Source organism: Salvelinus alpinus, chromosome 1, assembly GCF_045679555.1.
Source record: "Salvelinus alpinus chromosome 1, SLU_Salpinus.1, whole genome shotgun sequence".
Classification (NCBI taxonomy): Eukaryota; Metazoa; Chordata; class Actinopteri; order Salmoniformes; family Salmonidae; genus Salvelinus; species Salvelinus alpinus.
The window spans coordinates 92,646,454-92,667,144 of record NC_092086.1 but is presented as its reverse complement, the minus strand read 5'-3'; the positions used below and the strand labels follow the sequence as shown (position 1 = coordinate 92,667,144).

At 40.1% G+C, this 20,691-nt stretch overlaps 1 protein-coding gene and 1 long non-coding RNA gene across 5 annotated transcripts in view; one reads left to right on the top strand and one right to left on the bottom strand.

Annotated features, from left to right (window-relative positions):
• The window catches only part of LOC139534680 (teneurin-1-like), a 225,658-nt gene extending 212,255 nt beyond the window's left edge, over positions 1–13,403 (top strand). For all 4 annotated transcript variants that reach the window (XM_071334069.1, XM_071334060.1, XM_071334050.1 and 1 more), the window contains exons 27-32: positions 442–677; positions 4,526–4,819; positions 4,960–5,350; positions 8,383–9,603; positions 9,733–9,875; positions 10,000–13,403. In XM_071334069.1, coding sequence (XP_071190170.1) covers positions 442–677; positions 4,526–4,819; positions 4,960–5,350; positions 8,383–9,603; positions 9,733–9,875; positions 10,000–10,755 — 3,041 coding nt within the window. In that variant the 3' untranslated portion in view covers positions 10,756–13,403. The remainder of the gene's footprint in view (positions 1–441; positions 678–4,525; positions 4,820–4,959; positions 5,351–8,382; positions 9,604–9,732; positions 9,876–9,999) is intronic.
• LOC139534697 (uncharacterized) lies at positions 13,404–20,607 on the bottom strand. The gene is made up of 3 exons (XR_011666983.1): positions 20,426–20,607; positions 19,935–19,998; positions 13,404–13,767 (listed from the first exon to the last, which is right to left on the bottom strand). It is a non-coding gene; the product is annotated as an uncharacterized lncRNA (long non-coding RNA).
• Positions 20,608–20,691: the final 84 nt, after the last annotated feature.

The window sequence follows — 20,691 nt, the reverse complement described above, 5'->3', positions numbered from 1 at the left end:
AGTTACTCAAGGGGATATCAATGAAATGTCACATGGCACAAGCAATAATATACCATTCTGTTATCTCTACAATAACAGCTGTGAATAATATAATTCATGCATTTTATTGAAGAGATGACAATGGTATTACTGGATGCCCTGACTGCTATAACTGCCATGTACGGTATGTAGTCTACAGTTGAACCAGTCTTCTGTCGCAATATGAGTTGTCCCTGTTGTAATATTGAATGAGTTTAATCTCTCTCTCTTTCTCTCTCACACACACTCACTAATTATCTCTCTCACACACACTCACTAATTATCTCTCTCTCACACACTCACTAATTATCTCTCTCTCACACACTCACTAATTCTCTCTCTCTCACACACTTACTAATTCTCTCTCACACACTCACTAATTCTCTCTGTTACGCTCTCTCTTTGTCCCATGGCTTCACACAGAGCATGCTCAGAACACGTACCGTGTGAGTTCGGACGGCTCTCTGTGGGTGACGTTTGCTAGTGGCATGGAGGTGACCCTGAACACAGAACCCCACATCTCGGCAGGCGTGGTCAACCCCACGGTGGGCAAGTGTAACATCACCCTGCCAGGCGAGCATGCTCACAGCGTCATCGAGTGGAGGCAGAGAAGAGACCAGGCTAAAGGGAACTATACGGCCTATGAACGCAGGCTCAGGGTGAGGAAGATGCAGAACAGACAGCGTGAACACAATACCCCTCACCATATGTTGTGTGTGTGTGGGAGGAATGTCTACATATGGTACAATATGGCAGCATACTTACAACAGACCTAATGTCGCCCTATGGGAGTTTGACTCTTCCAACACTGTAGGTCATGTTAAATAGAAGATGTGTGACTGACCGGCTCAATTTGGTCTTATGTAGCAAAATTTGAAAGTGTTTTTTACATTGGATAAAAGTAGCGACTCAGAGCTAGAAAATTGTATATCGTATACTACAGTTGAGGAACATTGGGAAAGTAATTCTGCTTTGAAAGTTGATGAACTTGTAACCACACTTTTGAGAAAATGGCCCATCAATGTTTTGGTACACATACTGGAGAGCTCTGGCTTTCTTTACACCCATTCAAGATTGTTCACACCCTCTTAAGCCTTAGCCCTACCCATCTCTTTAAGGATTCACATGTGAGGCCATGTGCTAAACATAGTGAGTATGGTAGTGTACTAAACAACCAAAGATTTCAAGACTAAAGGCTGGTTTATACTATGTCTGTAGACAGTTGTCGAAGTGACATCATTCATTTTTAGGCAAGTCAGTTAACCTTTCTGCGCACAGATCCCGATTACGGGATCATTTCCCTAAACAACCGCTGAATTGCAGGGCGCCAAATTCAAAAATATTACTCAAAATATTTATAATCATGCAATCACAAGTGAAATATACCAAAACACAGTTTAGCTTGTTGTTAATCCACCTATCGTGTCAGATTTTGAAAATATGCTTTGCAACGAAAGCAATCTAAGCTTTTGTGAGTGTATCAATCAATGCTAGAACAGTTAGCCTAATATTAGCTTGGTTAGCGTGGTCACGAAAAGCAATAAAATGTATCGCTTACCTTTGATAATCTTCGGATGTTTGCATTCACGAGACTCCCAGTTACACAACAAATGTTCTTTTATATTACTTTTATAACAAAAAAACGCCATTTGGGTTGCACGTTATGTTGAGAACTACAGCCTCGGTCCGTTCGACGAAAATTCCAAAAAGTATCCGTAATGGTCGTAGAAACATGTCAAATGTTTTTTATAATCAATCCTCAGGTTGTTTTTAACAAACATAATCGATAATATTTCAACCGGACCGTAACCTATTCAATAAGAGAGAAAAGGAAAATGGAGAGCTGGCGCAGGAACTATTCAGAGGACACCTGACTACTTTTGAAAAATCTCGTTCATTTTTCAAAATAAAGCCTGAAACTATGTCTAAAGCCTGGTCACAGCCTGAGGAAGCCATTGGAAAAGGAATCTGGTTGATACCCCTTTAAATGGAAGAAAGACTGGCCAGGAAACACAGATAAAAAATATATATATATCACTTCCGGGTTATATTTTCTCAGGTTTTGGCCTGCAGAATCAGTTTGTTATACTCACAGACAATATTTTGACAGTTTTGGAAACTTTGGAGTGTTTTCTATCCTAATCTGTAAATTATATGCATATTCTACGATCTGGACCTGAGAAATAGTCCGTTTACCTTGGGAACGTTATTTAAAAAAACAAATAATAATAATCTGACCCCTAGCGTCAAGAAGTTAAGAACAAATTCTTATTTACAATGACAGCATACCATGGCCAAACCCAGACGACGCCGGGCCAATTGTGCGCCACCCTATGGGACTCCCAATAACGGTTGGATGTGATTCAGCCTGGATTCAAACCAGGGACTGTAGTGACGCCTCTTGCACTGAGATGCAGTGCCTTAGACCGCTGCGCCACGTGGGAGCCCAACATTCTATTGTCATCCGACATCAAACTTGTCATTATGAAAAAGTATAAACACAAAAACGACAGGGGTGTAAAATAGCATAACTGGTATTTTAACACCAATAAACCCATCCGTTTAAAAATGAATTTAGTATTTGTCAATCTAGCAAACCAGGCAACTAGAAGGAACTTTCTAAACAATGTTTCTATCTTGTTCAAATAATAATAATGACCATATCATATAGCTGACAATGTCTTAACTTTAGCTCATTTGTATTCATTATTACAGGAAAATAAACTCACAACAAGATCATTATTTACAAGTTAATTGTGAGTTTATTACAGAAAATACCTTACGGTTTTGAGTGTGAAATAAAAGCGGGGCATTCTACTGGAGAATTTCAGAACTTGGACACTGTCTCATTGGCCTAACGTTGTATAATAATTTGACTTTGGTGCAGGTCATGTTGTTCTTCACATTACCGTCTCTGGTAAACGCACACTGTATCAAATAAAATCAAGTTTATTTGTAACATTCACAAGATACAGAAGGTATAAATGGTACAGTGAAACGGTTACTTGCATAGTGGAGTCTTGTTTATAAATGTAGCTTATAAATGTAGCTATCTTAACAATGAACCATAATCCCAACTCATAATGTTACTACCCTACATGAATCTGCTGGTAGATAAAACTAACCAACTAGGTTCAATATTAGCTAGCTAGCTAACATTAGGCTATAACTAGCAATGCAAATGGCTCTGAGATACGAATAATGTTACTACACAGATCATACATGTAACGTTAGCTAGTGAACCAGCCAGCTAACGTTAGCTAGCTAACAGTACAGTTTAACTTGCAATGAAAACAACTTTCTGACACGTATAATATCTGAAAATGTAGCTAGCTAGACTCTCTTACTCGTATACATGGATGAACGTTTCTCCCTCTAAGTCATGGATGCCACAGTTGCCCTTCGTTTTAAAATGTAACCTGGAGACAGGTGTTTTATACAACAGCCTTTTGTGTGTTCTCTTTGAGACTGCATATTTGCAATCAAACGCCAGAATTTCTGTTCTCTTCTTAGTTATCATACTCTGCTTCCACCGGACATTCCACTGATTTCAAAACTCGGTCCTCCAGAAAGTGGAGCGCATTAGCAATACTTTTTCAGTTGTTTGTGATATCTTTAAAAAAAGCTGTGTTAGAAAGGATTACCTACACATACTGAGCAGCTTATGTTATAGACAGAAGCATGCTACATGGCAGACCAATCCAAACTCATCTCTTGGCATGTCCAGCCTATCCATTATCTCAGCCAATCATGGCTAGCGGGAAGGTTCCTGTCTTTTTCTGTTGCTAAACCAACTCGAAATTTAACTATTTTATTCCTATTTACAGATGGCATGCAAGTTTGTTATTAAGGCACATGAAAGTTCACATGTTCCAGAAGGCATTTCTGCCAAAAAACACATTTTGAGCAAAAAAGTTTACATTCAAATGCCTCTCCTGTGAAGTAGTGATGCGCAACATACGCATAGTTTACTGAAACGAGTCACATTTACACATGACTTGCTCAAATATTATGGATCCCTAGAACTTTTTAGTGGAATATTTTTAGATTCAGACAGTGAAAATGGGAAATCAATTGTAACCCAGACTTCATTGAACATGCACATAGAGAGGGAGAGACGATGATGACTCTGTCAGAGAGAGGAGGATAATGAGGGGGAAAAGGGTGTAGAATGTTTGACTTATTCCTCCTCCAAATTAGGATTAAATGAAATAAAAGCATTTAGGGACCATTTCTAGTTGAGCTGAGGCAGAGAGGGAACATTCAGCTCCATTACTGCCTGTCTGAATCGCTATTGATGGTGAAACACTCATTTACCATCACACTGAAGTCTTTAAAAGCCTCCATTTCAAATCGGCACAGTGGATTTGTTTTTGAAACATTTGCATCATTGTTATCTAGATAAAACAGCAAACTTTTGGGAGAAATAGTCAATAGCTCTAGTATTAGTCAGAGGAATGGCTGTACCACTCACTCAAGTGTCATTCTTGTCTCTCACCAACCCCAGGCTCACAACAGAAATGTGCTGTCCATAGACTTTAACCAAGCCACACGAGTGGGCAAGATCTATGATGACCACCGAAAGTTCACCCTGCGGATCCTCTATGACCAGATGGGTCGTCCCATCGTCTGGTCTCCCAGCAGCAAGTACAATGAGGTGAATGTGACCTATTCTCCAGCAGGCCTGGTGACCAGCATCCAGAGGGGTAACTGGTCAGAGAAACTGGAGTATGAGAACGGGAAGGTAGTTTCCAGAACATGGACCAATGGGAAGATATGGAGCTACACTTTCCTGGAGAAGGTATTCAGTAATTTGCTAGACATGTTGTGATATCCAGAAAGAGTCCAATGCATAAGGATTTTAGTTTGTTCTGTATATGTATATTAGGTGGCAGTCTGTAGCTCAGAGTATTAATCTACTTCTGTTTGTGTGTTCTGCAGTCGGTCATGCTGCTGTTGCACAGCCAGCGGCGGTACACCTTTGAGTATGACCACACAGACTACCTGATAGCTGTGACCATGCCCAGTATGGTGCGTTACAGTCTGCAGTCCATGCTGTCAGTGGGTTACTACAGGAACACCTACAGCCCACCAGACAGCAGCGGAGCCTCTGTGATCCAGGACTACAGCCATGATGGCCGCCTGCTCCAGACTCTGTACCTGGGCACGGGCCGCCGTATCCTCTACCACTACACACGCCAGTCCCGCCTGGCAGAGATCCTGTACGACACCACCCTGGTCACCTACACCTACGAAGAGGCCTCTGGGGGGGTGAAGACCATCCACCTCATGAACCAGGGCTTCATGTGCACCATCCGCTACAGACAGACAGGTACCACAATACAGACCAACCTTCTAGCTAACTTAATGGGGAATAGCGCTGAAGAACGTTACAAACGAAGACAAGCCGGTTAAACTTCAGTAATGATCCTCACATAATGACAAGAAGATAAGATAGATTCAAAATGAATGGCATGCCATAAAGTAGCTTATTGATTTTTATAATGGTATGTATTATGACAGGTTAATGTAAGAAACGAAACCACAAATGGCTGTGCCTCTGCAGGAGTATAATACAATAAGCTATATGAGATGAGGAGGCCTTTAGGCATAGCTGAGGATTATCCTTTATTGTGAGTTCTTATCACTATAATGCTTTGTCAGACAAGACTTAAAGTTTGACATATAAGTCTGCTTTGAGAGATTGAGCATACCATCATGAAGTACACTATTAGCACCTCTTGAAATATATCCTCAGGTGTATGGCCCCAATAATTCACCCATGAGAATTTATATATCCTATTCATCCTGCTAAGTTGAAATCTATTTTTGGAACCTTAATCCATGGACGACTCCGAAACTTTGTTGGGCTTTGAAATCCCTATAAAGCCAATATGGAATTGCACACTGATTATATAGGGCACCAAATCAGAACCCATTCTGGATAGTTGGAGATTGGGAGTGCTGCTGTGCACTGATGAGCAATTTCCTCAGCTTCACAGACTTGTATTCTGTCCTTTTGAGACATGCATGCCTCGCTGTTGGGGGTCACCATACTCTGCTGGCCTCTCCTGGTCTCCATGCACAGATACACCTCGATTTCCTCCTAACGAATTGACATGAACCTGTACTTAATAGTATCCCAGGTCCTCCACTGGCTGGGCCACAATAAGTCTGATTTGAAGCAAATAAGCAATCAGGGACAGCAGAGAGGGATGATGGTAGGCGAAAGCATGGATGAGAATACTTAAGAATGTATTATATAGCCTGGCCGGTGGATTTGGCTGGCTCAATGATAAGCCTGGATATATTACTAGAAAATGTAGCTGGGTCATTCCATGAAATGAGTGCCTTTTGCGTCCCTTTGATATTTGAATATTGCATTTTAAAAGCCTGTTCTATTAAATGAACTGCCATTTTTAATATAGACCACATGGAAAAGTAAATATGAATAAAGGTTTGCAATAGGGCCAAAATTCAGCATTTCAACATTTCTCTCTGTCAACACTGTCACTTCTAGGAAGACATTAACCAACTTAATCCCCAAATTTCACCATCATTGTAAAGCCCTAGTTATTTTGTTGCTTTTGAAGATTATTTATTTTATGTGATTAGTGATTCATTTACATCTGTCCCTCATTTTAAGGTCAACCCTGTTACGTGACCTGAACTCTCGTTTTATTATGATGAAACTATTCCTTTTTTAATAATTTGTTTTTCAAAAGAAACATCTAATAGTCAAATCATAGAGTAAAAGCAGGTTAGCTGGTTCTACTCTTTTTGGCCATTTTCTTGTCTTGTGGTGTTAAACTAAACGGGTCGAGCATTACACGTCAGATAGGCTACAGGATACTTCTGTAAAAGTACAACATAAAAGTAAATGCCATACATCAAATTCCTTATATTAAGTAAACTAGGCGTCCCCAAAATGTATATATATTTTTTTTACGGACAGCCAAGGGCACACCAACACTCAGACATAATTTACAAACACAGTATTTATGTGTTTAGTGAGTCCACCAGATCAGAGGCAGTAGGGATTACAACGGGTTATATTGATAGAGGTGCGTGAATTCGACTATATTGCTGTCCTGCCTGAGCATTCAAAATGTAATGAGTACTTTTGGTTGTCAGGGAAAATGTATGGGAGTAAAAAGTACATAATTTCTTTAGGAATGAAGTGACCTCCTGAGTGGCGCAGTGGTCTAAGGCACTGCATCGCAGTGCTGGCTGTGCCACTAGAGATCCTGGTGGTCACCCAGGCTCTGTTGGGTGACCGGGAGACCCATGGGGCGGTGCACAATTGGCCCAGCGTCGTCTGGGTTAGAGGAGGGTTTGGCTGGCTGGGATGTCCTTGTCCCATCGCGCTCTAGCGACTCATGTGGTGGGCTGAGCGCTGACACGGTGTACTGTGTTTCCTCTGACACGTTGGTGTGGCTGGCTTCTGAGTTAAGCGTGCATTGTGTCAATGTCAACCTTTGCCTCTCCTGAGTCCGTTTGGGAGTTGCAGCGATGGGACAAGACTGTAACTACCAATTGGGTAAAAAGTAATCTAATAAAAAATGCAATGAAGTCAAGTAAAAAATATAAGCAGTAAAGTACAGATACTGCTAAAGTAGTACTTCAAAGTATTTTACTTAGTTTACACCACTGTCTATTACACACTTTATCACTTCAGTAGTGTAGAGGTCAAATGAATTATCCTTTTCTCACACCTACAGTACACTAAGTATCATACTGTAGGCTAGGCAGTCTTTTTAGTGGGGTCTCTGCCTTTTTGCTCTGAGTTCCTCAGCTGGTTTGAGCCCAAATGAAGCTATTGAATATGTTGTTAGAGGCCTTTACAGAGCTGAATGGGAGAGTGAATAAGCCCACATTAATGAACTGCCATTCAGTCACTTTGAATGTATCACACCCCTGCAATTTCAAGCATCACAGGTCAGCAGCCTCCAACTTCATTTGCAGTCACATGATATCACGCAACCATCTCAATTCAATATTCATATCCTAAGGACAAAAGTGATTAAAATGTACAAGTCTTTAATTCTGCTTTAGTTCGTTAGTTTAGTTTAGGCAGACATACAAATACTTTGTCTCTGTTTTATAATGTGCAATCCATATGGGTGTGAACAAGACTGTTTGAGGTACTGGATTAGTATTAGTCTTCTGGGCATCTCTGCTCTGCTATTGATGATACAATAAGTATGTCTTCAAACTTTGAAGAGCTGCTAGAGTCATGCAAATGTACTTCATTATAAAAGATTGTTTCATTTATGCCTGAGTTTTTTTTAAAGATGAAGTTGTGATTTCATCTTATAAATGTTGAGAAATCTAACTTTAATTACCTCATCCTTCTCCCCCCAGGTCCTCTGGTTGGGAGACAGATCTATAGGTTTAGTGTGGAGGGCCTGGTGAATGCCAGATTTGACTACAGCTATAATAACTTCCGGGTCACCAGCATGCAGGCCATGATCAATGAAACTCCTCTTCCCATTGACCTTTACCGTTATGTTGACGTGTCTGGAAGGATTGAACAGTTTGGGAAATTCAGTGTCATAAACTATGACCTCAATCAAGTGATCACTACACACATCATGAAGCACACTAAGATATTTAATGCGAACGGACAAGTGATTGAGGTCCAGTACGAGATCCTGAAGTCTATTGCCTACTGGATGACAGTGCAGTATGACAACATGGGCCGCATCACTATCTGTGACATCAGAATTGGTGTGGATAACAACATCACTCGCTACTCATACGAGTATGATGCTGATAGTCAGCTCCAGGCTGTGTCGGTGAATGATAGGCCACAGTGGCGCTATAGTTACGACCTCAATGGCAACATTAATTTACTGAGTCATGGCAACAGTGCTAGACTCACGCCGCTGCGCTACGACTTACGAGACCGCATAACACGACTCGGAGAAATTCAGTACAAAATGGATGAAGATGGCTTTCTTCACCTGCGGGGCAATGTCATGTTTGATTACAACTCCAACGGGCTGCTTGCTAAAGCTTTTGACAAAGTGTCAGAGAGGAGTGTTCACTACCGCTACGACGGCCTGGGCAGGCGGGTGGCCAGCAGGACCAGTGACGGCCAGCAGCTGCAGTTCTTCTATGCTGACCTGACCAAACCCACCAGGGTGACCCACATGTACAACCACTCCAGCTCTGAGATCACCTCCCTGTACTATGACCTGCAGGGACACCTCATCGCCATGGAGCTGAGCAGCGGGGAGGAGTACTACGTAGCCTGTGATAACTCTGGCACGCCACTGGCCATCTTCAGTAGCCGAGGACACATCGTCAAGGAGATGCTTTACACCCCTTACGGAGACATCTACCAAGACTCAAACCCATCCTTTCAGCTGATCATCGGGTTCCAGGGCGGTCTATATGACGCATTGACCAAGCTGGTCCACCTGGGGAGGAGGGACTATGATGTGGTGGCTGGGAGGTGGACCACTCCCAACCATAACCTGTGGATGGAGCTCAGCATCAACCCCAAGCCTTTCAACCTCTACTCCTTCAAAAACAACTACCCGGTTGGAGAGTTACAGGATGTCACCAAGTTCACTACAGGTAAACTATATGTCTACTTCCTGAAGACAGACCTTTAAACTATAGAAAATAGGACTCTCAATTGTGTTGCATGGCAAAATCTAAAATTCTATGCCCTGTCATTGACTCCTCAATACCTTCTGTCTCCAGATATTAGCAGTTGGTTGCAACTGTTTGGGTTCCAGCTCCACAACGTTGTCCCTGGTTACCCCAAGCCGGAGGTGGAGAGCATGGAGCAAACCTATGAAATGATGAGGACTCAAACCAAAACACAAGACTGGGACCCTAGTAAGGTGAGCTAAACCTAGACTAGGCCTAGACAGAGCCTAATCTCCAGTATGATCCTTAGATATTACATAACCTCCTCATAATCCTTATTATCATTAGATAACCATCCCATGTGTGTTTGTCTGCCAGGTTCTGTTGGGTATCCAGTGTGAGTTGCAGAAACACCTGAAGAACTTCATCTCTCTGGACCGGCTGCCTATGAGTAAGGTGAGTGGTCAGCTGGGGGCGTGGCATGGCCGGAGGCCCCGTTTCTCTGCCATCTCCTCCATCTTTGGTAAGGGCGTCAAGTTTGCCATCAGAGATAATGTCGTCACCACCGAAATCATTGGGGTGGCGAGCGAGGACAGCCGACGTGTGGCAGCAATCCTAAACCACGCGGTCTACCTCTCCGGCCTGCACTTCACGGTGGGCGGTCTGGACACTCACTACTTTATCAAACCTGGCCTGTTGGAGGGGGACCTGGGAGTGGTCGGCCACACCGGAGTGGGTCGCGTCCTGGAAAACGGCATCAACATGACCGTGTCCCAGATGACGACAGTGGTGGGTGGGAGGACTAGGCGCTTCGCTGACATCCAGATGCAGCACGGGACTCTGTGCTTCAACATCCGCTACGGTGCCACAGAGGAAGAGGAGAGGGAGCATGTGCTGGAGGTGGCCCGGCAGAGGGCGGTGGAGGAGGCCTGGGTCATCGAGCAAAGGAGGCTGGAGGAAGGAGAGGAGGGCTCCAGGCTCTGGACAGAGGGGGAGAGGCAGCAGCTGCTCTCCACTGGACAGGTGCCCGGCTACGATGGCTACTTCGTGCTCTCCGTGGAGCAGTACCTGGAGCTCTCTGACAGTGCCAACAACATTCACTTCATGAGGCAAAGTGAAATCGGGAGGAGGTAACAGCGGCATCTTGCTTCACTACTGCCGTGGGTTCCCCTTCACCAAAGACAGTCTGTTTTTAGACCTACAATGATTTGTTGTACCGTTTTTTCTAGAATGATGACGATAAAATAAGAAAAAGACAACTGCCTTTAAAAGTGACAAATGATGGTATTTTGTTTCACCTGTGTTTTGATTGTTTAGTTTTTTCTGAGAATGAGTTGATCATTTGAAGCTCTTGACTGTCTTTCATTTGAGTGATTTAGCTAGCTTCTGTAATTTGACCTACTTTGTAAACTGTTAGATATGCTGAATCTGAGATGATACGCTATATCAAGTTCATTACCATATAATTCATCTTTATACATACTGTATGTATAACAGTGTTGTGAATTTCTCTCATTTCAGTTTATACAGTACATATCTCTCTGATCTTTTGAGAAATGGTAGTGACAGGTACAGTCTTCTTTTGTGACTACGAGACTCACTGGCATCGGGGATTGCTGCTTCCTGCGTATTTGAAGTTCTGGTGGTACAATGGAGTAGATTGTGTGGGTTTAGACACATTAAATTGTATATAGCAAGTGCTTTAGCGAGATACAAGTGCTTAACTTGATGTGTTGTTACTGATTATTAATTGTTAATCCTATCAATAGAAGTGATCACTGGAGTTACACAGAGCAACGGGAAAAAGTATTCATGCTGAAAACCTGTACAGTATAGTTGACATTATTATAATTTATTTTTATTTTTTACAAATTGCTTATTGTAAAATATAATGTATTATCTGGGTGGAGCTTGTGCCTTTCTGCTCTTAAAAAAACTTTGAAGGATGACAATTCAAAAAACATCTTTCCATACCATGAAAAGTGTTATTATTTGTATAATTGATCTACTGGACTAGAATCCTTATGGAGTGGAGCTTGCAGGGCAGACTATAGTGGCCTATACAAAGTGCTAAATCATAGTGTAAATGCTGCAAATACCTCATCATATTGTAATTCACAGGTATTACATTCATTGTACCTTAATTATTCTGATGCCATTACAAGGCTGTCCTTACCATACCCTGTTTAGATAGACCGAGTGTCCCAGTAATAGAAATATCTGAGCTAGCAAGTCAGTTGGTTAAATAAACGTGAAATAAAATAAAAATAGTCAGACAGTATCGAAGATAAGTCTCTGCTGCCACTGAGAAACCCAAACGTCATGAATTAGTAACAATCAGTGGTTTGCATGGTAAAAAGAAAAGGTGATAAGCTTGTAAAAAAAAAAAAAATCCATACATGTAGGACAAGGCACACTTCAAGTTTACCAAGTGGATAGAAATATAGACTTTACATCAGGAGCAGGAAATCATAATAGGCTGAAAAGCAGCAAGAGAAGAGGACAAATTCACATTACGTGGCTTACAAGAGCCTAAGTGTGTACCAGTTACAGGTCGAATATAGTGGATATGGAGGATTTTTCAAAAATAAATGCACACAGAGAGTAGCTGTTTCCCACAAATAAAACGAATTGGAAACAGTGTTTCAATATTTACACATTTATTTTTTTCTGTGCTTAATTTACTGCAAAGTCACATTGTGTTACAGTATTAGTCATTCCTATTCCTCTGTGAAAAGATTGTAAGTAGTGCTATATGCCTCTGTGTCTAGTATTCCACAGAAATTATCTGAGGAATTTCGACATCCGCTACCCCATCTTCACAACAGCTAAAATATTTTCAATGCAGCCCCAATTAAACAAGCCTTAGTAAAGCAATAGTTTATTCAGTCCTTTGAAAGATCTAAGAAACCTTATTTCATAAGACTGACTTTCAAGTCTGGGAATTAATTTTAATTATTTAATTTATTTTGATCAGAGTATGACATGTTTGGAACTGAAAAAGAGGGGTTTAAAAAGTAAAATGTTGTCCAGCCATCCACCCTCAAGCATTACCCACACACACAATTTGGTTGTACTGTTGTCAAGTAATTTTGTAATTGGGATGTGTATGGTTTGTGTGCTGACATTTGTTTTCTAAGCTTCTCATACGGAAATGAAACATTTAGCACTGTGGAAAAGTCTGAACCAAAAGCATGACGTGCTGTTGGACGAAGCCAAACACCCTATATTCTGATATTCACTTTAATACTGTGAAGTTCATCAATATATAATTCTGTGCAACCTTATCTGTTGTTTTTTACTTTAATTATCATTGGGTTGCAAAAAAAACTATTGTATAAAACGTAGGCTATATGATATACTATATAACATATTTTGGGTAAATTAATTGATAGTACTCCCTATAATTGATAATTCTCTGCCCATTGGTGGTCAAATTGATGATACTGTCTTAGTCGGGATACTGTCTTAGTCGGGATACTGTCTTAGTCGGGATACTGTCTTAGTCGGGATACTGTCTTAGTCGAGTCTGAGAGCGAAGATGATGAGATTACCAAGATACATTTGTGATATACGGTATACTATGTAGACTGATGGTATGAAAACACTATTGCTTGACTGCATTTTCTACTCTGGGCTTTGACCAAGAGGCATGTATTTTCTGCAAGTGCTCCAGGAAGAGGGTGTAAATAATAAGAAATTAATATATTGGGTGTGGAAAGTTCATGTTCAAAACAAGGTACTTTGAAGGTTTGACTTTTAATAAATAAATGTGCAAATTCTTTGTCCGTATGTTTTGATGTTTATTTCATTGTATCATGAAATAATATGAGTACCACTGGTTTAAATGGAACTGGACATTATGCAAAAAATAGTTAATCAAACAACGTGATTTAAACAGAATACAAAACCAAAAAATAAATACACAAATTATTTAATTTGAATCATTTCACAGTTCTTCAAATATATTGTTGTCAAAGTTTGTATCTTTGAAGAGGAGCCATCATCTCATGGGTACTGCAGGTCAGTGTGTTGGTTTTCAACTGGATAGAGGAGGGGCATCTCCAGGCCCTGGTTTGGATTACCAAAGGCAGCTATCAAATTGCTTATCTTCCTGAATAATCGTGTCTGTACTCCAGGGTTTGTCTGAAATACAGAAACGCCTTATCTGTTCATTCAGGTCAAGTCAGGATAGAGTTTCCTATTTCCAAAATAACTATAAGGTAATTAGTAGACCAGCCAACCTGGAAAAAGTGCTTGCTTTTTTTGTTTGCTGCTACATGCTGTCATCCATGCTAGATCAAACAACGATTTATTTTTCCGTTATATTAACAGGTAAGTCACTGTTCTCATTGTTCTCATTTAGAGCAACAATCTGGAGAATAGTTACAGGGGAGAGGAGGGGGATGAAAGCACCAATTGTTAACTGGAGATTATTAGGTGACCATGATGGTATGAGGGCCAGATTGGGAATTTAGCCAGGACACCGGGGTTAACACACATACTCTTAGAATAAGTGCCATGGGATCTTTAATGACCTCAGAGAGTCAGGACACCCGTTTAACATCCAATCCGAAAGACAGCACCCTACTCAGGGCAGTGTCTTCAACTTCCAGCTTATACATACTATATACATTTTACGGACACAATATAGTTTACATTAGTTATCTTTTGTTTGTTTTTAGTCCCATCCTTCAACTACCCTCAACCCCTCCCATCTATCTCCGAAGACCATTCAGTTTATATTTCTATTTGTCATATATTTTCAACTGTGCTGTAAAGTTTCACAAAAGTTCTGAACCTACATCGCATTCGGAAAGTATTCTGACCCATTAACTTTTTCCACATTTTGTTACGTTACAGGCTTATTCTAAAATTGATTAAATAAAACAAATTCTCAATCTACACACAATACCCTATAATGACAAAGTCAAAAACAGGTTTTTAAAAATGTTTGCAAATGTATTAAAAATTAAAAACAGGAATACTTTATTAACATAAGTATTCAGACCCTTTGCTATGAGACTCGAAATTGAGCTCTGGTGCATCCTGTATCCATTGATCATCCTTGAGATGTTTCTACAACTTGGAATCCACCTGTGGTAAATTCAGTAGATTGAACATGATTTGAAAAGGCACACACCTGTCATATACAGTTGAAGTCGGAAGTTTACATACACTTAGGTTGGAGTCATTAAAACTCGTTTTTCAACTACTCCACAAATTTCTTGTTAACAAACTATAGTTTTGGCAAGTCGGTTAGGACATCTACTTTGTGCATGACACAAGTCATTTTTCCAACAATTGTTTACAGACTACAGATTATTTCACTTATAATTCACTGTATCACAATTCCAGTGGGTCAGAAGTTTACATACACTCTAAGTTGACTGTGCCTTTAAACAGCTTGTAAAATTACAGAAAATTATGTCCTGGCTTTAGAAGCTTCTGATAGGCTAATTGACATAATTTGAGTCAATTGGAGGTGTACCTGTGGATGTATTTCAAGGCCTACCTTCTAACTCAGTGCCTCTTTGCTTGACATCATGGGAAAATCAAAAGATATCAGCCAAGACATCAGAATAAAAATGGTAGACCTCCACAAATCTGGTTCATCCTTGGGAGCAATTTCCAAACTCCTGAAGGTACCACGTTCATCTGTACACACAATAGTACACAAGTATAAACACCATGGGACCATGCAACCATCATACTGCTCAGGAATGAGACGCATTCTGTCTCCAAGAGATGAAAGTACTTTGGTGCAAAAAGTGCAAATCAATCCCAGAACAACAGCAAAGGACCTTGTGAAGATGGTGGAGGAAACAGGTACAAAAGTATCTACATCCACAGTAAAACGAGTCCTATATCGACGTAACCGACGTAAGAATCGACGTAAGAAGCCACTGCTCCAAAATCACCATAAAAAAGCCAGACTACGGTTTGCAACTGCACATGGGACAAAGATCATACTTTTTCGAGAAATGTCCTCTGGTCTGATGAAACAAAAATAGAACTGTTTGGCCATAATGACCATTGTTATGTTTGGAGGGAAAAGGGGGAGGCTTGCAAGCCAAAGAACACCATCCCAACCGTAAAGCATGGGGGTGGCAGCATCATGTTGTTTTGCTGCAGGAGGGACTGGTGCACTTCACAAAATAGATGGCAGCATGAAGAAGGAAAATGATGTGGATATATTGAAGCAACATCTCAAGACATCAATCAGGAAGTTAAAGCTTGGTCGCAAATGGGTCTTCCAAATGGACAATGACCCGAAGCATACTTCCAAAGTTGTGGCAAAATGGCTTAAGGACAACAAAGTCAAGGTATTGGAGTGGCCATCACAAAGCCCTGACCTCAATCCCATAGAACATTTGTGGGCAGAACTGAAAAGGCATGTGTGAGCAAGGAGGCCTACAAGCCTGACTCAGTTACACCAGCTCTGTCAGGAGGAACGGGCCAAAATTCACCCAACTTATTGTTAGAAGCTTGTGGAAGGCTACCCGAAACGTTTGACCCAAGTTAAACAATTTAAAGGCAATGCTACCAAATACTAAATGAGTGTATGTAAACTTCTGACCCAATGGGAATGTGATGAAAGAATTGTGAAAAACTGATATATAAACTGATATATATATAACATTCTATTGATTGCAAGAATTTTGTATCATTTAAATTGAAAAACGACATTTTGAAGAGCGCGTCATTTTGTGTATCAGTTCATTCCATGTGCCATGGAATCGGTACATCAAAAATCTCATCCCAACTATTTTGCAATCTGTATGGCAAAGTGGGTCGCGGACCTGCTTAGCAGCCGTATCTGAGCTCAGTTTGGCAACTGCGCAAGTGGGAGGGAGATGCCCGTGTGCTTCGCGTTTTACCTCATATTTTTTCTGCAGTTTTATTGAAAATCACTCGACAACCCACACGCTGAAGCGCTGTCGTTCAGCAGCAGATGATGCGCTGTCAGCCACTCACTCACCTGCCATCACTCACCGCTGTCATCAAATGGACTCAAGCTAGCCACCAGTTCTGACTGAACTCATACAGCGATATTTGATTTTATCTCTCTTGGTTTCATACAAACTTTGAGAAATAATGAGTGCCCACAATGTGTTTGGTGCAGGGAAGTGCTTAGGAATGAGTCTCCCAAAACTAACAAATTAAAATGACACATCCTGACCAAACATCCACAGCATGACGGTAAACCCAGGGAGTTATTTCGAACAGGGCACAATGATTCAGAAAACAGTGCTTCGACAGTAGAAAAGTAAGTCAGCTAGCAAGGCATTGTTTTCAGAAATAAGGGAGTACTATCGCTTATAGTACTAGATGTGATTTTTTCTTTCAAACATTAGCTAATAGCTAGTTAACGTTAGCCAAAGCAAGTTAGCTACTGTACTGATAGTGCAGCCCTAAGTAACAGTACAGATGAAGATATACCATTATCAGGCCTACTGTACATCTTACTGTAGAAATTACTGTTAAAAACAAGTTTAGGTTGGAACTGTTGCTGTTAAAATACAAGTAATAATTTTTATTCTGGAATACACTGATTGAAGCAAGACGCTTTTTGAGGCAAACACTCTGGGTTGCTCATCTACAGCAGGAAGCTGTCTCCTGCATGACTGAGAAAGCAGTAGATGTTCTGATCCAGTTTGGCATCACAAACCTATGCGAGTCAGAGTTCTCAAAACTGTCGTACTTAAAAAACAAGTACAGAAACAGGGTTGCACTGTCAAAAACTGAGCCCAGAATAGACATACTTGTTGATAACTTTAAACCAGCCACACGCACCTCTCATTAGGACTGTGTGTGTGTGTGTGTGTGTGTGTGTGTGTGTGTGTGTGTGTGTGTGTGTGTGTGTGTGTGTGTGTGTGTGTGTGTGTGTGTGTGTGTGTGTGTGTGTGTGTGTGTGTGTGTGTGTGTGTGTGTGTGTGTGTGTGTGTGTGTGTGTGTGTGTGTGTGTGTGTGTTTTTTTTCTTTCTGGTCTACATCTGTGTGATGTGATTAATCAGTTTATTCCAGTTCAAAATAAAATGTATTTATTTTATTGTAATAGCAATAGTTCCAACCTAGACTTTTTTTCAACAATACTTTCTACAGTAAGATGTACAGTAGGCTTGAACATTTTTCATCTGTACAGTTTTTTTTAATCAATTTGTATATTTGAGTTTAACCATAATATTTGTTGTAATATTTCTTCTGTCTTTTCTGGTGGATTAAACTGAAATTGCAAACAACTTTCTATGGCTTGTTTTAAAAATAGTGATATTTTGGAGATTATTTCATTTTCAAATAACTGAAAGTGAGAGGCTGTAATCTGATAAAAATATATATATATTTAACTAGGCAAGTCAGTTAAGAACAAATTCTTATTTACAATGACGGCCAAACCCGGGTGACGCTGGGCCAATTGTTCGAACCAGGTACTGCACTGAGATGCAGTGTCTTAAACCACTGTGCCACTCGAAGGGCAAAGGCCATTCTTGAACATGGGGTGAGCCATTCTTACTAATCTTGATCTGTATATCTTGATCTGAGGTCGAATAAGAGCTCTTGGCATGACGTGACACCAATTTCCTGTTTTCTGGATGGCGCGAGAAGGAACCGGGTATTGCCTTCTGAAAAGCTGTCGTTATAGACGGCTACTATCTCCGGCTTTGATTTTATTTGATAAATGTGACAATATCATCGTAAAGTATGTTTTTTCAATATAGTTATCATATTATTGAAATTTTTTCGGGAGGTTAGGCGTGTTGTGTTCTCTGCGTTTGTTCAGGAAGGAGAGCTTCGCGCCACTTGGCTAGTGTGCTTGCTAATTCAAGAGGGAAAAATGCCATTCTAAAACCAAACAACGATTGTTCCCGACAAAGGACCACTTGTACAACATTCTGATGGAAGATCATCAAAAGTAGGACCCATTTATGATGTTATTTCATATATCTGTCGAACATGTGTACTATTAGTTTGCGCCCAGATTTTGGGCGCTCTCTCGCCATAACGTAAGCTGCATGTCGTAATGAAGTTATTTTTAGAATTCTAACACGGCGATTGCATTAAGAACTAAGCTATCTTTAACTTGCTGTCCAACATGTATTTTTTAGTAACGTTTATGAATAGTTATTTGATTAGATTAGGTACCTCTCCAAGATTTCTCCGGACATTGTTATTGCATTTTGCCTAGTATTCACATTGTATAACCACGATTTGTGCCGCTAAATATGCACATTTTCGAACAAACAATATATGTATTGTGTAATATGATGTTATAGGACTGTCATCTGATGAATTTTGAGAAGATTAGTGAAAAGAAATATATATTTTGCTGGTTTATTCGCTATCGCTACTGTTGGCTTGAATCAATGCTGTTGTGTTTTTGGCTACTGTGGTAAGCTAATATAATGCTATATTGTGTTTTTGCTGTAAAACACTTAAAGAATCTGAAATATTGGCTGGATTCACAAGATGTTTGTCTTTAATTTGCTGTACACCATGTATTTTTCATAAATGTTTTATGATGAGTATTTAGGTATTTCAATTTGGTCTCTGTAATTGTTCTAGCTGCTTCGGTGCTATTTCCGATTGTAGCTGCAATGTAAAACTATGATTTATACCTCAAATATGCACATTTTTCGAACAAAACATAGATTTATTGTATAACTTGTTATAAGACTGTCATCTGATGAAGTTGTTTCTTGGTTAGTTTGGTTGGTTCTTGGTTAGTTAGGTTGGTTTTGTGCAAGCTACCTGTGCTGTGAAAAATGTCTGTGCTTTTTTGTATTTGGTGTTGAGCTAACATAAATATAGATGGTGTTTTCGCTGTAAAACATAAAAAAAATCGGACATGTTGGCTGGATTCACAAGATGTGTATCTTTCATTTGCTGTATTGGACTTGTTAATGTGTGAAAGTTAAATATTTCTAAAAAATATATTTTGAATTTCGCGCCCTGCACTTGGACGGGCTGTTGTCATAAGTGTACCGACACCGGGCTGCAGCCATAACAGGTTATCATTCCATCATTGTTTGATCTAGCATGTATGAGAGCCTGTAACAAGTAAAAATAAATTAAAAGCAAGCACTTTTTCCTGGTTGGTTGGTCTACTAAATATCAATAATACAATACCATTTTATAATTTTGTATCTAGTGTTTTGAGGCCATACCTCTTAAGGGATGTGCTTTCTATAATTAGAATGTAAGAAAATGTGCGTGAATGTGCAGTATATTGTAGCAAATCATGTGTGTCCATGCAGTAATCTACTATTAACCAATGGATATTGATAACATTACTGTTTCTTCTCTTTACTCACCTGAACTGTCCAGGACCCCTCATTGATTTGGAACACTCTGTAGGTGTAGACAATGTCTTTGCATCTTTTCGTGAAAATAGCAGAAAAATATGATTACAGCATTTCAATGCAGAGTTATTTTTTGTTTAATCGTACTGTAAATTACAGTCCAGTATTTATGGTATTCTATAGTCTGTGTAAATTGGAGTTAAATGAAATGGAACAACCAGTCTGTATGAGCATGAATCAGAAAGATGGAAACACAGGTGTGTGTCATGCATGTCATATCATCCATCTGATGATTCATTCTGTAACATTGTTATCCACCGCCTTTGCTGAGAAATTATTATTCTAAGTACGTTTCCATCAGAACGGCATTGATGAAAATGTGAATTCATAGTATAAGTCAATCAAAATGGCAATAACTAAACCTACATGTTTAAAATATTTATGGTCACATGATGTTAGGTCAAAAACATACAATGGATCAACAATACTGTTGAGGTACTCACAGAACACATAGGCAGTAGATGTTGGGTAAACTCTCACTGTCTCGGAGTAGATAACTTCCATCTCTCCCCACTGCACCCAGGATCCTCTCAGTAGTGGCCTTGCTGATAGCCCCGTGATAAACAGAAACATGCTCTATGATACTGAAGCTTGACATGTCTTTGAATAGCACTGACACACATTCAGAATGGTAGTATTTATGGTATGGTAGCATCTACAGGAAATCATATCATTTCCTGAGAGGAAAGAAAAGATCACACAGCCTGTT